Genomic DNA, 24131 nt, shown 5'->3' on the forward strand with positions numbered 1-24131 from the left:
AGAGTTTTTTTCTGGTCAGCAATGTGATAAGCTGAAAATTGTAGTTCCTGCATTATGGACACCTTTAGCCTCTGGGTATGTTTGTCGGCGGTGACCTACTTAAAATTGTCACCCACTTGTTCTTTGTTTTGTTTTTGTTTTCAATCCGAACAATTGTGAGTGGTTGTTGTGGAAGTCTTGGTAAGTGTTATGCTGTGCAATCACTCAGTAATTTCTTTTCACTTTTTTGGATCATCCCTTGGAGGTCCTAGTATGTATTTAAATTGATATCTATATGGAAAATAGAGTGATTTTTGATTTTGAATCCCCAATTTTTGGGAAATGTCCTTTTTTATGACCTAAAACAGTTGGATTTTAATTCACAACTTAGTATACAAATGACTGTCTTTCTGTTCGATAAAAATACAGTACTTTATTGTTAATTTAAAGTTTGTAGGGAAACTAACACAATTTCAGCAGTTATAGTGAGATTTTGGATTTTAAAATATCCATCCAACCATTATCTGCATCGCTTATCCTCAGTAGGGTCGCAAGGAATTTAAAATATGCTATGCTAAAAATGAATTCATTCAAAATTGAAATTCATAGAATGAGAACCCAAAAAAGCTAAATGTTAAGGCCTACCAATTACAGATCAATTTGGTGGCATAATTTCTAGCCTTTGAGTTCTGCTGATAAAACTGAGTGAGTATAAATAATAGCATTTTAGAAATACAAATAGTTGTCAAGGTCCGATTTCTGACCCACCTGATTTTGTCCGTAGCTGATCGCATTACAAAAATGGCCCTTGCATATAATTATTTGAGAATAGGTAAAGAAAAACATGGTAAAAAGCTTTGAGAACAGCATTCCCAAAACTGTTATACGATCGTAAAGACCTGCGGAGTAGAAACGTTTATTTCTTTATTAGATATCAGTAACATATAATATGTACGACTGTAGAAAAATAACAACTGTAGATCTACAAATAAAACACAATTGCAGTTGAATGAATCGTCTTTATTGTTACACAATAGTACAACAAAATTGGAGGGCTTCCTCTTTCGGTATAAGAAAGTGATGGAGAGAGTGGCCATCTAACAGCACGCTAGCATCTGAGATCCTTCGTTTAAGCCAGGTCTCTGTTGAAATACAACCAGTGTAGCTTGTGAGAGTTGTTTCGTAGCTTAGCAATAGGCGGGACCTGCTATTGCTTCCTCTCCCAGTCTCTTCCCGGACCTAATAAGAATTTCACGTGGCAACAAGTGTTGATCTGCATTTCTTTGCGCTCTTCTGAATTTTCTCAGAGTCCAATTTAGCTGATTAATTTCTTCTCAATGCAATGAGCAGCTAAAATACTAGCTGTTGCCGCGCAGTTTGGTTTGGATGGACCCATTGGTTTATGTGTCCGCCCTGCTCTTTGACTGACAGCATACACCAGGCTATCACAGTCGCACACACAGACAGCCACGCCTAACCAACATACACACAGCGCCCTCTGCGATCTGCCCCTGTGATATCATTTGCTGTGTGCTTTCTGCTGCAAAACACAATGCACAATGAAAATTCGCTTAGTATGAAAACCGTTAAAAGGACACAGCAATACAGAGAGGGACTACAGTATAAGGCTTTAAAAAAGCAATATGAGTAAAAGTCCATTCTCTAGGGTACATCGTTGGGAATTGCTGTTGAAAAGCATTGATTAACGTATTTTTTTTCCTGTTGTCGGGAATTAAATACCAGATGAATCTTAAAGGTATAGTGTGTAATATTTTACCACTAGATGGCACTGTGCTGCGTAATGTAAACAAAACCCATTGCCAAATGAGCTCAGTGTGGCAGCAACCTCAAAGCATGGATTCCACTATGGAAAATAAATATTTCTTGACCTATGAATATTTATAAATATTAATATTGGTGTGACAGGTCGTGTATTGCCTATTTTTCAAATCAATGTTTTTTTCACTGAGTGAAGGAGGCAGGTAATTTTCACACACTGTCCGTTTAAATAATTGTTTTTCTTTTACTTTCAGGATCTTTAAGCGAGTGCTTCCACTCCCAAATGGCAATTGGAATGCCATTGTGGACGAATGGTGCTGCCATCCTGATCCTTTCGCAGAGAAAAAGATGCTGCCCCGCGATGAAGACTGTTTACTGGGCGACACCTTCTTTCTCCTCACCCGGGATGGCAGCTGTGAACAGACCCTTCACGAAGAAGTGATCACTGCTGACTCGCAGGATAGTCAAGATACTAAGGTGAGTGACATGCTACAAAATAAGAACAGTTGTGTTAGTGATGATCAGAAAGTTACACCAGCAGAATTCTGGGCTGCAGTTTAAGAATTTTTGTGTCCGTGTTCAATGCTCTGATTTGAAACAAATTATCTAATATTTGTGCACCAGCTTATTTCAAAATACCTTACCACATAAGTAGTTCATAACTAGTCCTGCCCAAGGACACCTCGACATATAACAGCTGCTGCTGTCTATGATGACAAGTATCTTTAATATCTTGGTAACGCGACATAGTTGGCTCCAGTTGACCACGCTGATGGTCTGTAAGTGGAAAACTTTGGTTTGATTTATCCTCTGCTTGTGTCTTCAGTGTGTGAGGATCTTAGTTTCCAATGTGACATTTGCATCGCCCTACAAGCATCCGTGTTAACCACACTGATTTGAAATCAAACGCACCCCCTTAAAGCCACTGTTCAAGTTTAGTCTTAACAATGCGTTTACAGCAAAACAATAATTCGCAAAAAAATAATTTTACTTATTTTGTGAGACCAAACAAACCAAAGCCTGGTAACAGTCCATGGCCTGCTCGATGAGGCACCTCTGTTCTTAAAGACAGTTAGCATGAGTGGCTTGGATCCGCTTTTGGTTGGTCCAGAGAACTGGCATCCTGTCTCCAGGGCTCCCCTTATGTCAGGGATGTCAAACTCTGTTTGGCTCTGGGGTCATACCCAAACTGTTAAAGAATGTCAACTCTAGATTTTTAGCTTTGTTTTTCACTATTATGCTTTATCATTTAGTCTACTTTTGTAACCTACCATACATATTATAATCACAGATGACAGATTTTCTGAACACAACACATTTACATATCTGCCAATACTACTGTTCTACCACTTTTTGCCCCTTAAAAACGCCTACTACCTTTTCAACTGTAAACATCAGAAAAAAATATCGACTTGAGACTAGTGTTTTAGTTTATAGCTGTTTTTATTTTGAAGCGATACCAAGTCTTAGTGCATGAATAAACTCCAAAAATCTTATCAGATTTCCGTTTTGCTAAAAGTTTACCACTAGCAGTTTTAAACAAGTTCATGATGCTTGTTTGTTTGCTTATAATCTGGAGATGGATTGTGTTTCACGTGTAAAATTAAAGTGCGCAGTAAAATATACCCCCCTTTAATGTGAAAGGTTGGCCTGTATGCATTTATTCACAAACAATGGTGAAAAAGATTCTCATGTTTGGCATTGAATGTGATAACTGGTTTATTTTAACAGTCGATTGAATGCAGTTTTACACCTGAACCAATTTGCCACATTATACGAATTCAACACTGCCTTCTGGCGGCCAGAGAAAGCACTTAGCTTGCATTTATGTAAAAAAGCTTGACTTTTGATGGAAAGTTCCTAGAGACTCGCTTCTTTTTTGTTACATACAAAATTTATGGCGGGCCGTACTAAATCATCGAATGGGCAAGATCCACCCCTTAAGTCGTATGGCTGACATGACTTCCCTCTTTCCTAATGTTCAGCCTAGATGTGGTGTAATATGGAAACAATGCAAGATAATAACAGCAGAAAACTACCATGAATCTTTAAATAAAAATATAAATGACGTCACAGCATCATCATATTCATCTTTGTCACCCTTAGCCGAGTTGGGCCCACCACAAATGGTTGCAGCTATATCATTATGGCCAAACATAGCCACTGCATCCGGTGTAATCCTGGTTTCCCAAAACACGCATCAATGTAAGTGGACGCAATGTGTCCGCAGATATGCAATAGCACAGGCGATAAACAGCAGCCCATCTCGCAGGAGCGCACACAAGTCATCGCCAGCAGGCACACGACATGATTTGAAGGAAATGAACTGAGATCTTAACCAATGTTTTGTATTGAATCCGACTCTTATTTAAGTGAAATAAAAGCAGATTAATTCAGCGATAATTTCCGTGAGTTGTAATTGGATGGATCGCAATATCGCCATTGCATGACGACTGTCCTAAGGATCGTTTTCGCAGAAGTGTGAGGCAAGTCCATAAAGAGGTGAGACAACGCCAAAGGTTTAGCAAACTGCTGATGGCTGCTGATAAAATTTATCATGTGATGTGCAAAAATAACGACAGCAATATCATTTAACAGTCATCCCTCGTTTTCTGTGGTGGTTGCGTTCCAAAAAGGACCCGCGAAAGTCAAAACCTGAAATGTAGACAACTTTATGTATTTATTTATCAAATACTCCATTATACATGGGAAACAAAAACAGACCCTTTTTTAGAGGGTCAAGCATTTGTTTAGCAAATGTAATGTACTTATTTTTTTAGTTAACTTCCGTACTCTGAAATTAGGATTAATTTTTTTTGCCGCTATATTGCACTATTGATTCAGAACACTATCACTATCCGCTTTTAGATATCAGATGAGGATTTGTTGCAACTATGTGGACGTTATTGGAAAAGAAAAATGTGGCGTGATAATGTTTTTACCTTTCTTTAGCACAGTGGTTGTCAAATAGTGGGGCGTGGGGGGCGCGGGCACATTTGCATACTTGGGACTTTTTTCAACTTTCCCAGTTTAAAGTGTAATTGCACATTCACCCTACTAGGTAGCAGCAGTGTTCTCATTGGCAGAGTGTTTTGTTTACATTTAGCCTTCACGCAGTGCAATAATCGCAGAGTATGATCATTGAGTATTAAGTGTAGACACAGTCTTGCAGACCCTCAAGTGAGCCCATGAAAAAATATTTAACACGGATGTGGAGAGAGGCAAAGAAAGACGGGTAATGAGAAAAACAAAAGTATGCTCCTGAAAGCTCAGATGAGGAAGTTTGACGGAGCGGCGTAGCATTTCACTGTCACCACAGAGGAAGACGAGCAAAGACCGGTGTGCTTGCTATGTTAAAAAAGTTAGCAGCGGTCAGCACAAAGGCAAAATCTACCCAAGCTCTCACTTAAAGATATTACAACCCAATCACGCTCATAAGACGCTTGAGGTTTTTTTTCTGTAAAATTGTTCCAAAAACTGTAGTTTTTGCATGGACAGAGGTGACGTGTTACCATCAATGTTGAGCAATCATTGTGATCATTTAAAAAAAGACGAGGTTTGCGAGAGGATTTCTTCTTATGAGAGAGGGCGTGACAGAAAATAATTGAGAAGCACTGCTTTAGCATGTGGAGAAGTCCAACTTTTTCAGCAAAAAAAGCATCTTCTTCTGCCATGTAGTGCTTTTGTGGGTCCTGAGCGTTTTGTTGGCATGAAGGGTTTTAGAGAAACTCAACGTTTAAAAAAAAATTAGTTCCTGTCTTTTGAAGGGTAATCAATCTGCTATATGTACATGTACAACTTAGACCGTAATGTTGTTGACGCACTGTCTTGACACATGTAGAAAAGGGGCCAGGCAACTATTCAGCCAATCAGAATTCAGACCACAGTCCACCATCATAATCCGTGAAGTATCAATCGTGATGAGTAAACCGTGATACAGGGAGTGATTACTGTAGTTCTTCACAAATCATCCCATGATTTGTTCACATAATTTTCCCAAGTCCAAAAATCGCAAATTGTTATTTTTTTGCCATAAACGTTCATTTTTGGAATGTCGTTTGTGTTGATTTATGACAAAAATTGAATATTTGATATTTGAGCTTTTTAGATAGTGGAGTCACAGATGCAAAACAAATTCAAAGACGAAAAATATTTGGTTGAAATACATCATTAAACTAAAACCACCTTTCCTCATTTTGTGTCCCATAGCGACGAGGATATTTTTGTATACAAAACTTCAATATTCAATTCTCGAGTGGTAAAATGTAAACATTATTTTCTGATGAAAGAAACGGGTTAGATAGTTTATTTGTTGGGTTCTAAGCTTGCATAGCTACTCAACTGATTTTTTTTAGGCCTGCAAAAAAAGGGTTGGTGATAAATGCCACATTAAATTTTAGACATGCGACTAGCACTGAATGAGTTCATCGGAAAGCGAATAGAAATGAAGCAAGGGAAATATAGAGTTGTATTTAACGTCAAGACTTAATTCGACTGGCACGGACGGCACTATGGACTTATTACTATAAAAATAAAAATAACAATATATTTTTGGAGCAACTTTAAAGACACTAAAGGTTGCTTTACGGAACTTGTTAAAAAATGCATTGAGCAAAAATAAACTCAAGTGCATATTGAAAATGGACAGAAAGAAGGGATGAATAAGCAACTACTCTGTGTTTAATCTAATGGGCCTTTTCAAAATCCCATGCACTTTCCTACACTGGCACATTTCTACCAGACAAAATTGCATCAGATAGATAGATAGATAGATAGATAGATAGATAGATACTTTATTCATCCCCGAAGGGAAATTCACATTTCCAGCAGCATCCCTGAGCTGAGAACAGTACAATAATAAAGCCAAAAGAATACAATATACAAATACCCAGTGTGACGTGCAAATGCCCACTGTAGCGTGTTATATAGAGTAACTAAATAGTGCTACACAGAATACATATTGCAGTAAGATTCAGTAATATCCGAAGTAGGTGGTGTGGTTTAATGTGGGCCTTTACTCTGCCGGGTGGAGTTAAAGAGCCTCATGGCATGAGGAAGAAAAGATCTCTTCAGTCTGTCCGTAGTACAAGACAGTGTCAGCAGTCTGTCGCTGAAACTGCTCTTCTGTCTGGAGATAATGCTGTGTAGTGGATGCGATGGATTGTCCATTTGGATTAGCACAAATAATCCATCCACTTCTTTTTACACTTCCTGCTATGACTCTCTCCACCGCATACTCAAAGTTAAAAGTATCGATGGACTTGTACCCCTCTCTTGCAGCGTGCAGGGCAGCTTCGTTGCATATATTTGCAATATCAGCACCACTAAAGCCGGGCGTGAGCTCAGCCAGGCGCACCCAGGTATTTGTAGGTCTGGTCAGTGAAATTAAACTCCTGCGCTTCCTCGACAACGATTAATATCTCGATTTTCGTGGAAAAACATTTTGTCCTTTTAGCCAAGAGCTAAATGGAAAAATATAGGGGTCGTCTGTAGACTGTACGAGTAAAAACTGTACCGTATAGAGTCTGTTAAAATGGTCCCGTGTGTGCTTCTGTCATTTACAGAAAACTTGCCGCAGACTGAACCTTTTGGCCTGTAAGAGCTGTCTCTCGGTTCTGGGAGAGGCGCTGACACCAAGTATGCTTACTTTGAGAACCATTCATCAACCGAAATGTGTCAAGTTGCAAGTGTCCTTGTTGTGATTTTTAGAGGTGCTGAGACTATACATCACACAGGTCGTGGTGGAGTCCAGAATTGGAGACAGAAAGCCAGAGACTTCCGTCAGCAGGTAGGTCCGATAACGGTTTAGAAGGAAAATGCCACAGAATATAAAATCAAGGTCGTTTTGTATTGTTTATGCTTTTCAATTCATTGCACTTTCCTGAAAGCTGTTGAATTGAAATATACAGTGTCGTGAAAAACTATTTGCCCCCTGCATTTTGTATTTCCTTGAGTTTGTCTCTGTGTGATATTAACATTGGTTTGATGATCTGAAACTTTTGTGAGTGATAAATATGCACAAAAAATTTTAACTCAGGAAGGAGGCAAATACTTTCTCACTGCACTGAATGAGCATGATTAAGTTAACTTAACTCGCATATTACTGTATTTCACCAGGCTATACAGTACTTGACACGCATTGTACGACAAAACATGATTTTTTTAATTAAATAATTATTTTGCTCTTAGAAGGGAAAGACAACATTTGAAATTGTGTCAAGTGACATTTATTTGTATATCACAAAAATAATCAAAGGCGCTGCACAGGCCACAACTACAACATCCCCTGAAACTTGAAATCAAATCCAATGAAACAACACTGTTTTGTGTTTTGTCCTGTATTAGCAGGTGTTTATTGATATTGTTGATATTTATTGGGGGTGCCTTGACACGAAACCTAGCTAAAGACCCTTGCAGAGGCCTAAAGTACACGTGTGTACATCTTTATGAAAATCACTTCAGCCGTTTCAGAGCTTATAAGTCACAAACAATGGCACACCCTCAAACACACACAAATTGGGATTTATGAAGTCGTTTGGATTTAGTTAGATGAGATTGTATGGATAGATTTAATTGGGTGTTCTCTCAAAGGTGATACGTTTTATTATTTTGCTAGACGTTATATTGATATGTCTTGTATACCGCAAAGAAATTGTTATAATTAGTTGTCAATATCCCGCGACCCTACTGAGGATAAGCGGTTCAGATAATGGATGGATAGTTGTTAATATGAGTACCGTATTTTCCGCACTATAAGGCGCACCTAAAAGTCTTTAATTTTTTTCAAAAGCTGACCATGCGCCTTATAATACAGTGCGCCTTATATATGGATCAATATTAAGTCGCAAAGTCTTGCAACTAATGCAAGCAGCCGCCGACTAGATTTTCCCCCGAACGCGAAGTAGTCCGCGGTGTATGCTGGGATTTATATACCGGCGTTTCATTGGCTAACCAATGTGTCAATCATCATTTGAATCGATCACTATTGGCTAAAGTTATTTGGAGGTAAAGGGGGCGGATCCTTTTTATCATTTACAGGCTCGCATAGCCTAAAGGGGCAAAACAAAGCCTACAATTGGCCGAAAAAGATGTGTCAATCATCAGTTGAATCGATCACTATTGGCTAAAGTTATTCGGAGGTAAAGGGGGCGGATCCTTTCTATCATTTACAGGCTCGCATAGGCTAAAGGGGCAAAACAAAGCCTGCAATTGGCCGAAAAAGATGAATGTGAATAGCAAGTTTGGTTGTCTACGGCATAGAGGATACATGTTTTACCATTCTGTATTTGTAAATATTTTACTCTCCTGGATTTACTACACTCACAGATATAAGAGGACCATGGTTGCACATTATTATTGAACGCAACGACTTCGGTGAGCTACTCCGGTTATATATTTTCCCAGTATCTTGTTTCAGAGTGATCTAGATGTTTTTTGTGATGGGTCTTTTTTTAAATTAAACTCAATTCCAAGTGTTTATTGTCATATGCACAGTAAAGTTGCGAGCGAAAAAGAAAATAGAAACCAAGGAATGGTTGGCATTTCTTGAATCCCAAGACTTCAACCTTCCGAATGATATTTGGAACGATGCATTTGAGTACCATCGTACGGACACCGCATCCGCACGTGTCTACAACACGTATTTGCTTCTTTGCAAGCTTTGGGAATGTTAAGGGGGTAATAAGTTTGACTGAACTATCTGACTGTTTTGTCGACGTTCCCATTGTAGCGCCTTATAATCCGGTGCGTCTTATGTATGGAAGATATAGGACCAAAAACTATTTTTGGGGGGTGCGCCCTATAACCCGGTGCGCCTTATAGTGCGGAAAATACGGTAAACACATTTCCTGTAAATGATGAATAATACTTTTGATGGATCATGATAAGCTTTCAACTACTGTCCCGTCAAAACGAAAAAAATATTTACAATCTTCCTTTTCATGTACAGATCCTGCTTTGTGGAAAGGACCATAGCAATGAGGCTTGCTGAGCTTTGCAGCTCTCTGTGCTCTTACCATTTTTGTGTCCAAACACAGAATGGAAAAACATTTTTCCTGGTAAGAGTGAACGATTCTCAGATATTGTATTCAAAAGTGAAATATTCATGTATATTTGTAGTCACTTTGAGTTTCTGAGTTTAAATAAATTGAATATAGTAGGATCCCTTAATGCAACGGTTGGCAACCACCAGGCAGGCTATGGGTCCTTTGGTACCGGGCTGCACAGAAAAAAAAAGGTTGCCTTTTGTTGTTTATACCGTAATCATATGTGTTATTTTTTTTACCCCAAAAGAATTTTGGCTGGTTTATCTCCCTAATTTAGCAATAATTGTCCTTTGACAATTATCACTGCATTAATTTAATTTAGATGACAAAATTAAAAGGGCATTACATTTTATCTCCTCATCACACTATTTTTTACTCAAGATTCCACGTTGTACAAGGTTGCAATGGGGAATCATGGGAAATAGTTCAGCCAAGACAATGTTGTACAATGTGGTACCATTAGTAGAAATAGTGTGATGAGATAAAACTAATGCCTTCTCAATCCTTAGTAGCCCCCAAACCCCCAGCTAGGTTTCAGACTTTTTCTCCTCACGTCAATCACATCCCTACAAAGGTCATTCCCGTACATCGTCTAAATTCGATGAGAAAATATTTTGGGGGGGTGAGGTATGATTTGTGACCGTTTCATCACCCCAAGTTAGCAGTTAGAGATCGCGAGAAAAAATCGGCAAAAAGAAGCGCAGCGCAGCGCATTAGATCTATAACACACAACGTGGTTTAGCTAACAAATAGATCGACTCCTACCATTGGTCGATAGGTTCGCTGATAATCAATCAGCGGAGCTTTTGTTCAGAGCATTGGCTTTCTCAAACATGGCGCTTCTTCCGGTCTTTTCAAACGGTGAAATGAGTGTTTGAAAAAGTAAATATGAAAATACTAAGAAAATAAGACGAGGCTTTTGTCTCCGAGATTGATAAAGGAATAAAGAATAAATTTAAGTGGTCACGGCTTGAGAAGACTGTCACAGTAAACGTTAAAATCGGCGCAAAGATCGAGGAAGTTACAGAAACTTTGAGCCAGTTCATCGCAAAGTGTGATGTTCCAGGGAAAGCAAAGTGTCTATACTGTGTCGATCTGATCAATTATGGTACGCGAGGTTGTGTGGCACTGATCGATCATGCTAAAATGAACAAGCACAAAGCAAAAATAGCTTGCCGGCGATCAAATTATGCACTCGGATCCGCATTTAAAATCGGCAGTGAAACTAACAGTAACACCACCGGTTCAACATTATTGGCCGTTCCAAATCCTTCCACTTCAAATACTAGCAGCAGTCAACCACTGGTTCCCCTGTGTGACAGAAAATCCCAATCTGAGGTATTTATAAATCTATTTATTTATGAAATGATTTTATCTTTTGTGTTTATACAATATTTAGAACAGGATAAACAAAATTTATGACATGTATTTTCTTTAAGCATGTTCAGTTTGTGCATTCTATTTTCAAATTAATGATGAATGGTTATTAATGTATATATTTTCATATATATTGTTGATTAGTAGCTAAATACAAGGTCCATCTTCATCATTAAAACACAACAACAATGGTGATGGTTGTAACATTGTAATCCCCCAATTGTTTTAAACATCTTAAAACTGAAAAAAATACATGGTTTCTGTTTTGTTGGATTTAATTCATTCTAGTGCAATTTTCACATAGCAAATAAGATAAATGCTGTTGGCTTATAGGGGGGCTTTGCCCCCCTGAGCCCCCCACCGGGCTCCGCCCTGGACCTGGCCGGGGCCTGCGGCCCCTGGACCCTGGCTATTTCAGCTGAAAATGAAAATCTCCATTCTGATCCCTGATCATGTGTGATTGAAAGGTTTATATTTTAAGTGCAGGTGGCAGTAATGTTAGACTTGGGGCCTCAAAACCACCAGCATTAATTTGATTACTTCAAATCAACGAATTATAAATTGGCTTTAAATGCTCTGCTTTGACAAAAACATAAATTTGATTCTATACCAAGTATTGATTCCCATTTAATTCTATGTCAGGTAACAACTGTGTTCATAATTCCTGACCCTTTTTAACAATCGATTATAAATTTTTAAAAAAATAGATCATTTTGTATATGTGAGACCCTAATCCTCTAAATGCAGTGTGTTTGCATTGTCAATTGATTACTTAGCCCAGGGGTCTCAAAAACAAATATATTTGCAATTTACTCAAGACCTGAAAATCATATGTCTTGATGAATGCACACTCGAGATTAAATATCGCTTATGTAAATCGCAGATATATTTGTGGCTCTCCAAAATAAATGATTCAAACCAGATTTCTTCTTTTAATGGTACTGTAGGAATTGGAAAATTGGCTTTGGAAGTCCTTAAAATGCTTGAATTTGGTTATGAAAAGGGTGTATGAACCCTTAGAATTGTATTGCAGTCTTGATGCGTAATACTGTACACAGTGCCATCCTTCTCACATTGTAACCACAGCCTGACTTGTCTGCTCCTTTTGCAGCTCTGGCTGCTGAACATCGATTCTATCGTAGCATCAGTCCCAAAGTGGTCTGCCAGCACCAACACTCCTAACAGTCCATCACTGGAGGCTGTAAAAGCCCTCAAACTCCTCTACATTGCCTGCTCTAATATGGGGACCCAGCAGAAAGAGTGAGTAAATTCAGTTTTGACTGTTTCATGCCTTTATCTTTCATGATTCTTCATACATCCATCTGCTTAATCAGCACCTGTCAGAATAAACAGAAAGGGATGAAAAGCTTCTTTGATATGTTTTGTCCACATAGTTTATATGCAACAAATAATTAGCTACAAAAGCAAAAAGATGCTATTTGGATCTTACAGTTATATGCGTACAAAGAAGATATTCAAAATATGGGTTGTGCTAATCCAAATATAGCATACATGTATTGACTTAATTACATACCTATAATCTCAAGGGAAAGTCCTAAAAACATCTGTACATCAATTAATGTTCTACCATCATGACCACCATCTAAGCACTCTGGAGATCTGGAATCTCAGAAGATAGAGAAAACCCTTGACAATTCACTCTTCAATCGCATTATTCATATCAACACACCCACAAGGTGCAAACCCCGTAAAGCACAGGCAGAACACTTAAGCAAGACAGTGGGCCACCATGCCATCAAAAATAGGCTATTTATTCATTCAATAATTTAAAGTTTGGGTGCGCGTTATACTCAAGGTTTTGTGCAATGATTGATTAGTCGAAATTTTTGCTTTTTCTCATTGTGCAAGTGGAATTCAACCCTTTCACGGCAGTGAAAGAGCTGAATTCCTAGACCACCAATGATATGACTGAGATATGAAAAGGCAGATCTTATTTCATTGTCATACAATTTTTAGTCACAGTACTAGAGACAAATGTTAGAGATGAGGGAAAACACAAAATTGTTCTGATAGAAAGAATTCAAAAAAAGAGGGAAACTACTCTTCTGTGTATCTGACGATGAATCAGTTTTTGAAGGACATTAAATAAAGACATTATACATTTTATTTCGGCATTGTGTTCATTGATTACATTGTCACTTAAGATGATTAGTTTTAGCTGAAAAATAGTGAAACAACATTTTAACAGATTTTCAATTAAAAATTAGAGGTGCACGTGATACACAACTGTGCGTTATACACGATAAATACAGTCATTCTTTAAGAAACCCATTTGAGCTCAAAACAGAGAATTAATGTAGTCTTTAGGAAGGAGAACATCGGTATTAGTGCCATTTACCTCCCACAAAGTACAAATCTCTTCTTAGCAATAAATAATATATTACCTTTTGCTGTGGGTTTATGCCCAGACATGTCAGATTATTTTGCCATCAAATGTGTTGAGTTGTCACTTGGACTGCACTTTGTTTTTTGACCAGGGCTTTTGGGTGTGTATTTTGCTGTGAAGCATTAGGAGTGTGTAGGTGGAGGCTCTGTATGTGGTTATTCCTGTTCTGTTTTTCAGACCCCCCACTGGAGGAGTCTTCAAACCTCATTATTTTGAACCGACTCAGCACTCGTCGGTTTTTTATTTTTTATCTACTCTGCTCTCCTCTGGAGCCGAGCGCAGTCAAGTCAGAACAGGGAAATTGTTTTCCAATGTTTTGACAAACTTGCTGTCAAAAACACAGGAACCCTGTTTTTGATGGAAAGCTACCATGTTTTCATGACTACAAGGTGCACATAAAAGTATTAGTTTTTCTTTGAACGATGTGGCACGCTCTGTAGTGCAGTGTACGCTGAGCATGTTGTTGTTGTTAGGCGGATGTAGTGGAGGACACCATGTGAACATTAGAAGTGGAAGTGTGGCTGTTGACTGTATGTAAAAGAACAAGTAAAGAGGCTCCTCGTTACCCCACGCTACGATTATCGCTGGTTCACTGCTTCGCGGATTTTAAACTAAATTCTCGTTATTGTCATTGATATCGACGTATTGTGCATTGTGTTCTGAGACAGCCTACAGAAAATTCTATCACGGATTAAGGTTAGGGAGGGTTCTGTGTGTTGGACTGGTGTGACTGTCTGTGTTATCAGGCAAACAGCCAGGGTGGGCGCACAAATCAACGTGTCCACCCTCCCAAGACAACCTGCAAAGGCACGGCTACACAACTAAAGCTAGCTCTTAGCTTTTTTATTTCACCCCGGGACAAAAATTGTTGTATGGCCTACACAGTTTTAGCTATCAAAAAATACATAAAATATGGGGAAAGGGTATAAATTGACTGGTATGAAACATATATAAAGCACACACCCTTTTTAGTGCGTGTTTCATAAACAGAAATGGCACACATAACTGAGACCCCATATTTTGGTATGGTGCACCTTATGCTGGTAAAATTATGGTACTTTATTTTTAATAATTTCCACTACAGTGTAAGCAAACTGCAAACATGTAGAATAGCACACACACTGATTTAAAACGTACAAGGTTTTTCTTCATGCTTTTGTTTTCTATAAAGATGTTTTCCTGCATTTGTGAATGTCTCCTTTCAACTGTTGTTTGAATCATTGAATGAAGCTGAAGCGTATTCAACATTCTGCAAAAACACCTAGGTGTTGTTTTTATTTTCTTTAATCTGAGCGCAAATCTCCAGTTTCCAATCATTGGTGAAAAAAAGGGTAGTTGTAGTTTTAACGAATCATTCGGTTAAGTGAGGGTCCATGCACCATATCCCGGTGAGTGTGATCATAGTTTCCTGTAACTGTGCATCCGTTCCATTTACTTTAATTGAAATAACGTCTGGTGGTATCACCTCCCCTACCTGAGCTTACTCTCTGACGAAGCAGTCAGGTTTCTTGTTGATAAATGAAAACCAATAAGGCAGAAAATAGAGTCCGGCTGCCGGTCACTTGGATATGCCACATTGTGATTTTCATTTAAGTTGAGTTCCAGAGTTGGAATTGCAGAAGGCGAACTGCTTTGACATATTTGTGTTTGAATGAGAAGTTGTCTCAGAAAGCATGAGTACATGCTCTAAGTGTCTAGGCAAAATTGAATCTCGCTTCATAGTTATAGCTTTATTTATAATCGTCCATTTTTTTGTAATTTTACATATTTTAATAATCAAACCGTTAACGTGTATGCATCTATTTCAGATATGTGCACGTCAGATTCTCCGACGCCACACACACTTACACAAAATCAAACTTTTTCTTGTTCAATCATGTTTTATACACGAAGCACAGGCATGTGCTTATGCAGGAACCAAGCTAGTCATCCATCTGCTTTAATGTCTTCCTTGTAATTCTGCACAGTTTGATGTTAAAAATGGCTCTATTAAAACTGCAGTGCAAATACTTCATCATGAGTTTTATTGCTGCTATTTCGGGCTGGCTGTTCTCGTACTGAACATGGTTCTGCCAGTCACCATAGATCATTTGCACTTTCTTGGTTTTAGAGTCGCCACCAGCTGGGAGGTCAATGCCACAGGACACTCTCTGCTGCTCCCTCTCGATGTGTGTGAGGAGCTGCTACAGGTCATGGAAGATAACAATGCTACACTTCCTGCATCAATGCGTAACATGAGAGCATATAAGGTGAGACATGACCCTCAGGAAAAAAGGTCACAATCAGGACTTGCATGTGAGTTGCTTTTAGATGTAAGATCGGGTCTAAAAAAATCCAGTCCGACCTGACCCAGGCTGTATTTAAGTCTGACCCAGCCCGAAGCTGGCCAATGTTCCTGATTTGCAGGACAGAAACCGAAGGAACCTCAAACTATATTTGCATTTGCGAGGATTCAGGAGAGAGAGAGGAGATTTATGATAACAAATTAAAGCCAGTCTTTTGTAACAAATTTAAACAAGGCTGTATAAACATTTCACGGATCCCTTCACCGCCATGGTTGTAAGGTAACCACTTTCTGTGGTGTGTCTTGGTCAAGTTTAGCCTAGTGGGAGCCCATCCCTCTCCAGGCCATTTTTTGGGCAAGTGTAATCTCCGCCAAATAAAACAGATGGTTATCGGTAGCAGGGGAAGTCTCCTGATTTCACTCCATACACCCCCTTCATCATCTAGTCATCGGTGTTTTTTGGTGTAAAGATTCATCTCGCTTTTCAGAGATGTTTGCAAAGGATACATAAACCCACAATTTTCCAGCATTGACACATTTTTTAATAGTTGAAAGGAAATTTTTTAGGCCGTTTATCATTTTGACAGGTTGAAAATTGGGCCATAAACCACAGCTGCAGTACATCCTTAAGAATTTAGCGCAACACTTTAAGAGAGACCAGGAAGAACAATAACGGGTGGCTAATATACATAAACGAGAAGGAGTTCTTTGAACTGGCATTGAAAGAGTTTAGTACGGTATGTGTTGTTTTGAGGCAACTTCTAAGCAGCGTAGCAACATCACAGCAGAGGTAAGATCTTAAGCCCGAGCATGGCCCGAGCCGAACATGGTGAATCAAATGCCAGACCAGGCCATAATTCGGTTCTGATTTGGGCATGGAATCATGATCTTACCTCTGGTTCCTTTGTTGATCCCATTGCAACATCTAATGCAGCCTGGTCATCCCAGGAGCTGTATGAAATTTGGAGCTTTTTTACCTTTGGCCGCCACCCCCGGCTTTTGTCATCATTGCAACCTCTTTTAAGAACATTAATGATGCACGTGCAAGTACGTGCATGTTGAAAGCCTCGAGACCAATGGAAAACAAAAAGAAAACTAGGACATCTTACAGGGTTGCAAGAGCACAAAAATGACGCATTCCAAAGGATTTTTATCATTATAAATGCAACAGAGAAGATTGCCTAACCAAAAATGCATGATGTGAAAAATTATCAAAGGACTGCATGACGAAATTGTGGATAATTGTGGATATGTTCATGAGACCAACGGGATTGATACTGAGTTCAAAAGCCAGTGGGTTGAAAGTTTATTATTACAATTATCTATTGGTAAAATGCCTTCTTCAGGATGAATTGCCTTCAAAACGTTAGGTTAAAAATATGGGTTTGATTTAGCTGACAACTAACGCTGTTTTAAACACAATGAAAATGGTAATTAGAGCTAATATTTTTCAGTTCGTGTTTAGAAAATTCTTCAATTGTTGATTAGGAGTATATGGCCATGGCTGACGCAAAAGTGAGGATAACTAAATTTACAGTTTTAATTTACTGAGATAGGTTTTCCTTACTGTGTAGCAACAGTGGTAACCGATTCGATCTGCAACCTCAGTGGAAATTTTTAAATCTAAGCTTAAAACACACTTCTATTCTATAGCATATGAATGAGCTATATTTTATGTTGACAATATCTGTATTATTTGTTTTTGCAACATCCATTGAAGCCTGATCATCCTGGAAGGTGGATTATCTCATGTGCGGTCCCTTCTCAAGGTTTCTTCATTTTCCTCATGTTGATGTTTTTTTTTTATTTTCCTTGCTCCCATGTAGGTTTGAGATCAGGGGATGGTGTAATAATAGTCTGTGGTTTGCAATAATCTGTGGTCTGTGCAACCCTTTGAGACTCTTTGTGATTAAGGGCTATACAAATAAACATGACTTGACTTGGTATGCACATTTATTATTTTGGCAGGTCCACGCGTGCAGAAGAAATAAGGGTGTATATGCGCATCTCTTTCCATTAAGTGTCCATTTGATATATAAGCGATCCATTCAAGTGATAATACACATTAGATTAAGACTGGTTTGTAAATTTTAAATTACAAAGAAAATTATGTGACAAAAATAAAGTTTCCTGTATCGCGTCCTTAATCAGCTTTGAGCCTATCTACAATCGTTTTAGTCAGCCATTTTAAGCATCAGCATTTTCTACACAGTTTGGGGTAATTTCAGCCCCCAATATTTGATTCAAACAGCATATTTATGAAATAATGTAACCATTCTACACAAGTGTTAACTGTTAAACATTTTTTATTGTATAATTTCTGAAGCACTTATTTCATGTGTTAGAGGCGCAGGCGTACAAGCAACACCTACCGTGTATCTGTCCACGCCATTGTTAAGCAGTCTCCATGCTTGCGGTTGCCTGATTGATTAAATAAAAGGAGACATTTTGAAATGAAAGCCACAACCACAAGGTATACACAGGTCATAGTATTTGTCTGGTCGCTGGAAATGGCTCCATTGGTAGTACGCAGCGGGAGGCAATGATATACTCGAACACTTCCTAATTGTGGAAGTCTGTTGGGAAGTCGACAGCAGAAGACATGAGGGTAATTTGATCACACAACCATCAAGAGTTACTAGAATTAGTTTAAGAGTATCTGAGATCTTGTTTGAAACGGCGAGGAAACCACAATGGTGCCCACAGTGTCACAGACCTCAGCAATACTGTCAGTTGCCTCTATAATCACAAATTGTGTTTACTTGGTGTAAGAAGTGTATTTTACTACATGTTATTGACAGGTTAGAGAATATTAGAGTCTAAAACCTCACTATTTTTTTTTTAAATTGGAAAATTGGAAGTGCCTACCAATTTTTGCCATTTTAACTTATTTTTGAAGGCCTACAAAAATACTTATGTAGCTATATTGGCATAGGGTGTGTCAAAAGAATGTTTATAGCATTTACCATTTTTAGTAAACAACAGTTACTAAACAACAGTTGAACATTGCTAAGTTTCTTGAAAAAAAAAACACTTTTTCAAGAACTTTTGAGAAAAACAGCTTTTTGTGAAAGGGTGCATTTCAAGCAGAATTTTCGCTTCTGTGCTTTTTTTTTTTGTTGCATTTGTGATACCTCCAATAACTAAACAATGCTTTTCATAAACACAAGGGCACTTTGCTTTTAAAATAAAATTTTATTGCAAGAACACTTACCTGATGCATGAACTTTTGTTCACCATGGCAATCGTGTTCCTGCACAAAACGTCATCCCTCCCTGACCAGACTATGACGATGCCATTTTTTTTTTTAAAGTAATAGGCTTTGTTGATGAGTTAACTACCTATTACTGTTTTTCCATATCTCGCAACTATCACCACACTGCTTTACCATGCCTTCTTGCCATATAAGGCCACCTACACACACTCATTCGCCGTATACAGTAAGCAACACTAGAAGGTTGGGAGTTCTCAATGTGTGGGCACCAATCTTATCAAAGCCACTCATGCCATCTAATAGTAATTTCCTATAGAGAAATCATTCCCAGAGGCTTGATACTTACTGCTAAGCAGCGGCAAACCCTTTATAATATTTTTAAAATAAACCAATACATATTCCTAGGTTATGGCACTCGGGTACAATGCTTCCAAAAACATATGTATATGTTATGGCATTGAATATATTCATTTATTTGAATAAATAATTAATCTGAAGAAACAAGTTCATTTTTTTTCTATTAAGCCTGTCCGCTTTTCGGAGTACCACATCAATTTTTAGGTAGTTTTGGTTTCAGAAGAAGGCATGACAGCAAATGAGGCACATGGGGGAGCGTGAGAAGCGTGTACTTTTCAAGGGCAGATCAGCGGAGCTTGACCTGCTCGGTGGAAGAGAAAAGTATGAAAGGTGTCATAAATAGTTGGTTTGATTAGGATGATGGTTTTGTTTATTTTTGGGTTGAAGTCCAAGCTCTAATTTGTATTTATACAGATCACACCTGAATTATCAGTTGCAGGACCAACCAAACTGGAAAATCAATGTCAGCTTTATTCTGAAAAGCATTTCAATGGGATCAAAATCTCTTTTGGCTAACACTTATCAGCAACAAAGTGCATCAATATTAAACATAAAACCTGTCACATATAGTTTTTCTCTAAATCAAGTCTAAAACATTCAAATGTTTGTAACCATACAATTCTCCCGCTTGAGTTTGTATGCCGCTTCCCCAATGCTTGAATCATTTTAGTTTCTCTGAGTGGATAAAAGACTGCACCATAACCAGCCTGGTGCACATTTTCAACTGTCAATTGTTTTCTGTGCTCTTGCACCCTCCATTTCTGAATTCTCAAGGGAAATGGTGTGGAAAGCACTTTGGTTCGGTGTCACTTTGCCCCCAGCTTATTATTCTCTTACTTCTAACACCCGCGGCAATAGAATGTAGGTTAGTCAGTAAGGGTTTGAGAAAGTAATAATTTTCTTAAAATGTTGATTTACGGTTGGGCACACGAATACTTGAACAATGACAGATGCGATGGAAGTACAATAATCCTTTGCTATAACGGAGTTTACTTTTCACAATTTTGGCACGTACCCGATTTTAATTGTATTGTGTTCTGCATTCTGATTGGCTAAACTTTCTCCCCACTTATTATCTGACGGTACAGTAGCTATTTGTTGTACTTTGTGCACTGTGTAGTCAATTTCTTTTTTTCTTTGTGACAAATGAAGCAAATAAATCCGGCTGCTTAATCAGGCATTAGATATTTGACTGCAGACGTCAACATTAGCCCCCCAACATCTATTTGTCATTGTAATAACCTTAAAGGTGTGTGTGTAGTTTGAGGTGTCCATAAGAACTTTAAAATTGAATATTTTCTCTGTAAAGTGTGTTTTGATAATGCCCAACTAAGTTAAGAGTCTTCTTTTTTTTTTATCGCACCTATCTGTCTTTATCTTACTTTTGTCATCGGTGTTCTGTCAACAAAGCGCATTACGCTAAAGGGAAAGAGGATGGGGTGTTAGGGGGTACAGCTCATGTCACGTGTGTTTTCAGTGCTTTCTTTAATTGTAGGATAAAAATGGTAAAAGTAAGATTAGGACTACTTCAAATACAGTCCAAATGCCAACCCAAACCCCTCCAAAATATGAAATAGGAAGAGTTTATACGAGCGCTTCTAATAATTTCACATACTTGCAAGTGCAAGAAAAGGAGCTGCAACGATGATTTCCGCCAGAATACTTTTGACGTTGCATACACCACTTTTAAAGCTATAATACTGAAAATATTTTCTAAGGATCAACAACATGTGAGACACAGTCATGAAAAGGAACCAAATTATATCAATATTTTTTATTACAATTACAACACAAAAAATTTATTTGGTGTTGCATAAATATTGTCCCACTGTACTCTCAGCTCAGCCAACTGACTCCAGAAGTACCCTGATGACTTCTGAATAGCATATTAACGCAGCGCAGCATGCATGCTTGTTGGCGCTTGTGCTTGTAACCGAGCAAAAAAGCAGGCGTGTTGTGTGTGTGTGTGTGTGTGTGTGTGTGTGTGTTGTGGTACAGTGGCCAAAATCACCCTCCTTTCCACCTCCCTGTTCCTCACAAATAAAACATAAAAATTGGGTTTGCTTCAAGGTCAGTCCCTCAAATCAAGTCAATTGGTCGGGCTTGGGCTTTTATACCCGCGGGCCAGGTTGGGATGGATTTTTTTAGGCCAGATCTTCTACTTCTATATTATTCGATGTCGAGCTAAATGACTAAAAATAATAAACAGAGTCCACCTGTGTCTCATTAAGTCTTAGTTTAGATGAAACTGCTCTATGATGGGCTCAGAGGTCTGGGAAAGGAAACACTAAAGAACAGACAGCAATATAAAGACCAAAAAACACTCCAGGCAGGTCCAGGATAAAGTTGTGAAAAACTTCAAAGCAGGAGTGGGATAAAATCAGATTTTGCAACAATTACACATCACCCAGAGCTCAGTGCAAGCAGTAATATCATAATGGAGGGAGAGCATAAAACTACTGCAGACCTGGCCGTCCCTCTAAACTTTCGACCCAAAGAAGGAGAAAATTAATCGGAAGCAACCAAGTGGCCCATGATCAAATAGCATGACCTGCAGGCATACACAGCTAAGCTGGGGTAATCTGTGCATAAGACAACTATTAGTTGTACTCTGCATGAATTATATCTATATGGATGAGTGGCCAAAAGAACGTCCCTTTTTAAAGAATACCATAATAAAGCCCATTTATCGTTTGCAAGACGCCACATGGTAGACACAAATAACGTGTGGAACAAGGTGTTCTTCTCAGAACTTTTTAGACTGAATGCAAAGCCTTACGTTTTGAGTAAGAGTAACTGCACATCACTCTGAAAACACCAGCCCCACTTTCAAACATAATGGTAGCAGCATTATGCCCTGGGGTTGCTTTTCTTCAACAGGGACTGGGAAGATTGTTAGAGCTGGTGAGAAGATAGATGGAATCAAATACACTTACAACTATGGCAGAAAATCTGTTGGAAGTCTGCAAGAGACCTAAAAATGGGTTGCACGTTCCCCTTCCAACAGGAAATGGACCCTAAATATAAAGAAAATCTACATTGGAAAGGTCCTGAAGAGAATTTGTGGAAAGATCTGAAAAATTGCTGTGCACAAACGATCACCATCAAACCTTAAGTAACTTGAGTTGCTTTGCAAGGAAGAATGGAAAAATAATATTATTTCAAGATTTGCAAAACGAAATGAGACTTATTTAAAAAGACTTGGAGCTGTGATCACAGCAAAAAGTAATATGAAGTATTGACTCATAAGGGTGCAATATTTTTGCAACACCTACTTTTTTTTTTTTTTTTTTTTTTTTTTAGCAAAGTATAAAATATTAAATAAATCTGGTTTCTTTTCACAGTTGTTTCTCAGATGTTGTTGATTCCATTTTGAGTTTTTTATCTATATGTTTGAAGCCTGAAATATGGCAATTGGTTATAATAGTATCGGGGGGATACTTTTGCAAGCCACTGAATGAAATCTTTGGAAAACCATTTTGTGGGTGAAAATAATTAAAGGTTTTTGTTTTTCTTGTCTAATTTGAATTACCTCTTTAATTCCTCTGAAACTAGCCTCACCACCACTAATACCGTTACATAAAATAATATTTATATTGTACTTAGCTTGTAATAAACTGTAGTTTTCCCATTCCTGCATTAGCAAAAACTAACCTTCATTTCATGTTTCTAATTTGTATGAATTACTATTGATGCGCCTGAGTGGCGAGCGAGCATTGGCACGGGAACGAAGAGGACCAGGCCTTGAGTGAGGCAAATGTCCTCATCCATCATCCCAGTGTGGAGCTCTCACAGGAACACAACCATTGTGTGCTGTAGGCAAACACCCAGGAATAGCAGATGGAGGAAAAGAGGCAGGATCCGCCTCGTTTTTTTGTGCTTTTGTGAACCAAATATGTGTTTTTGAACTTGGGAGATGGCTGCCAACTGTAAGGGTTTTAGTTGAAGATTTGACGTTCTGGTAAAATGTTGTGCTGTTGATTAGCAATCCACAACTAATTAATGGTGCATCAATGCTTTCAAGAATAAAAAGGGATTTTCTCAAATGCAAAAATGATGTGGGTGTGTTTGTGTGTGTATTATCAACTCGTTTTTCTGTTGTCCTCAGGTGGCTTACCTACGATTGTGAATGTTCAAAAGAGTTGCGGCCATTTTGAAGCCTCATTATGTTCCACGTGGTCCACTCAAAGCTTTTGAAGCAGATGATCGAAAGTCCTCCACTTACTTCAAGATGGAATTTCTATCAACTTTGAAGACGCTTCACCCATTAAAGCCGTAAAAGTACTTGAAACAAAAAATATTTTTCATTTTGGTAGATTTTAATTATAGTATTGTTAATTGTATCTCATTTCAACAGCCATGTACGTCTAGTACCGAATATGTGTCCTGTTAAGGAATGTGTTTTGTATTTTCTTCTGTATTCAACTAAAATTAGAATAAAGATTTTTCCCCCAAAGCATCACTTCTTTTTGTCTATATCAAACTAATTCTAGCTCAGGGGCCACATAGTAGAAAATGTACTCTCACTGGGGCTTGATAAGTAAATTAATAGCATAAAAACTGAGCCCAAGTTGTCAGGCATGAGATCTTTACCAGGCTCACAATGAACTAACGATTATGGTTCAGGGGTGTAAGATTCAATTCTAAAAGATTGGTGAGGGTTTTTTTTCCTTTATTAAGATTTTATCG

General features: G+C 38.3%; 1 protein-coding gene across 1 annotated transcript in view; it reads left to right on the forward strand.

Moving 5' to 3' along the window:
* ube3d (ubiquitin protein ligase E3D) overlaps window positions 1–23904 on the forward strand; it is a 36705-nt gene extending 12801 nt beyond the window's left edge. Inside the window, exons 4-10 of the mRNA XM_088326477.1 lie at window positions 2013–2235; window positions 7323–7395; window positions 7468–7546; window positions 9707–9815; window positions 12292–12440; window positions 15698–15836; window positions 23551–23904. Of these exons, the coding sequence (XP_088182603.1) occupies window positions 2013–2235; window positions 7323–7395; window positions 7468–7546; window positions 9707–9815; window positions 12292–12440; window positions 15698–15836; window positions 23551–23571 (793 nt within the window). The 3' untranslated portion in view covers window positions 23572–23904. The remainder of the gene's footprint in view (window positions 1–2012; window positions 2236–7322; window positions 7396–7467; window positions 7547–9706; window positions 9816–12291; window positions 12441–15697; window positions 15837–23550) is intronic.
* Window positions 23905–24131: the final 227 nt, after the last annotated feature.

This window comes from Urocampus carinirostris, chromosome 2 (assembly GCF_059441175.1).
Source record: "Urocampus carinirostris isolate Australia breed hairy pipefish chromosome 2, RoL_Ucar_1.0, whole genome shotgun sequence".
Taxonomy (NCBI): domain Eukaryota; kingdom Metazoa; phylum Chordata; class Actinopteri; order Syngnathiformes; family Syngnathidae; genus Urocampus; species Urocampus carinirostris.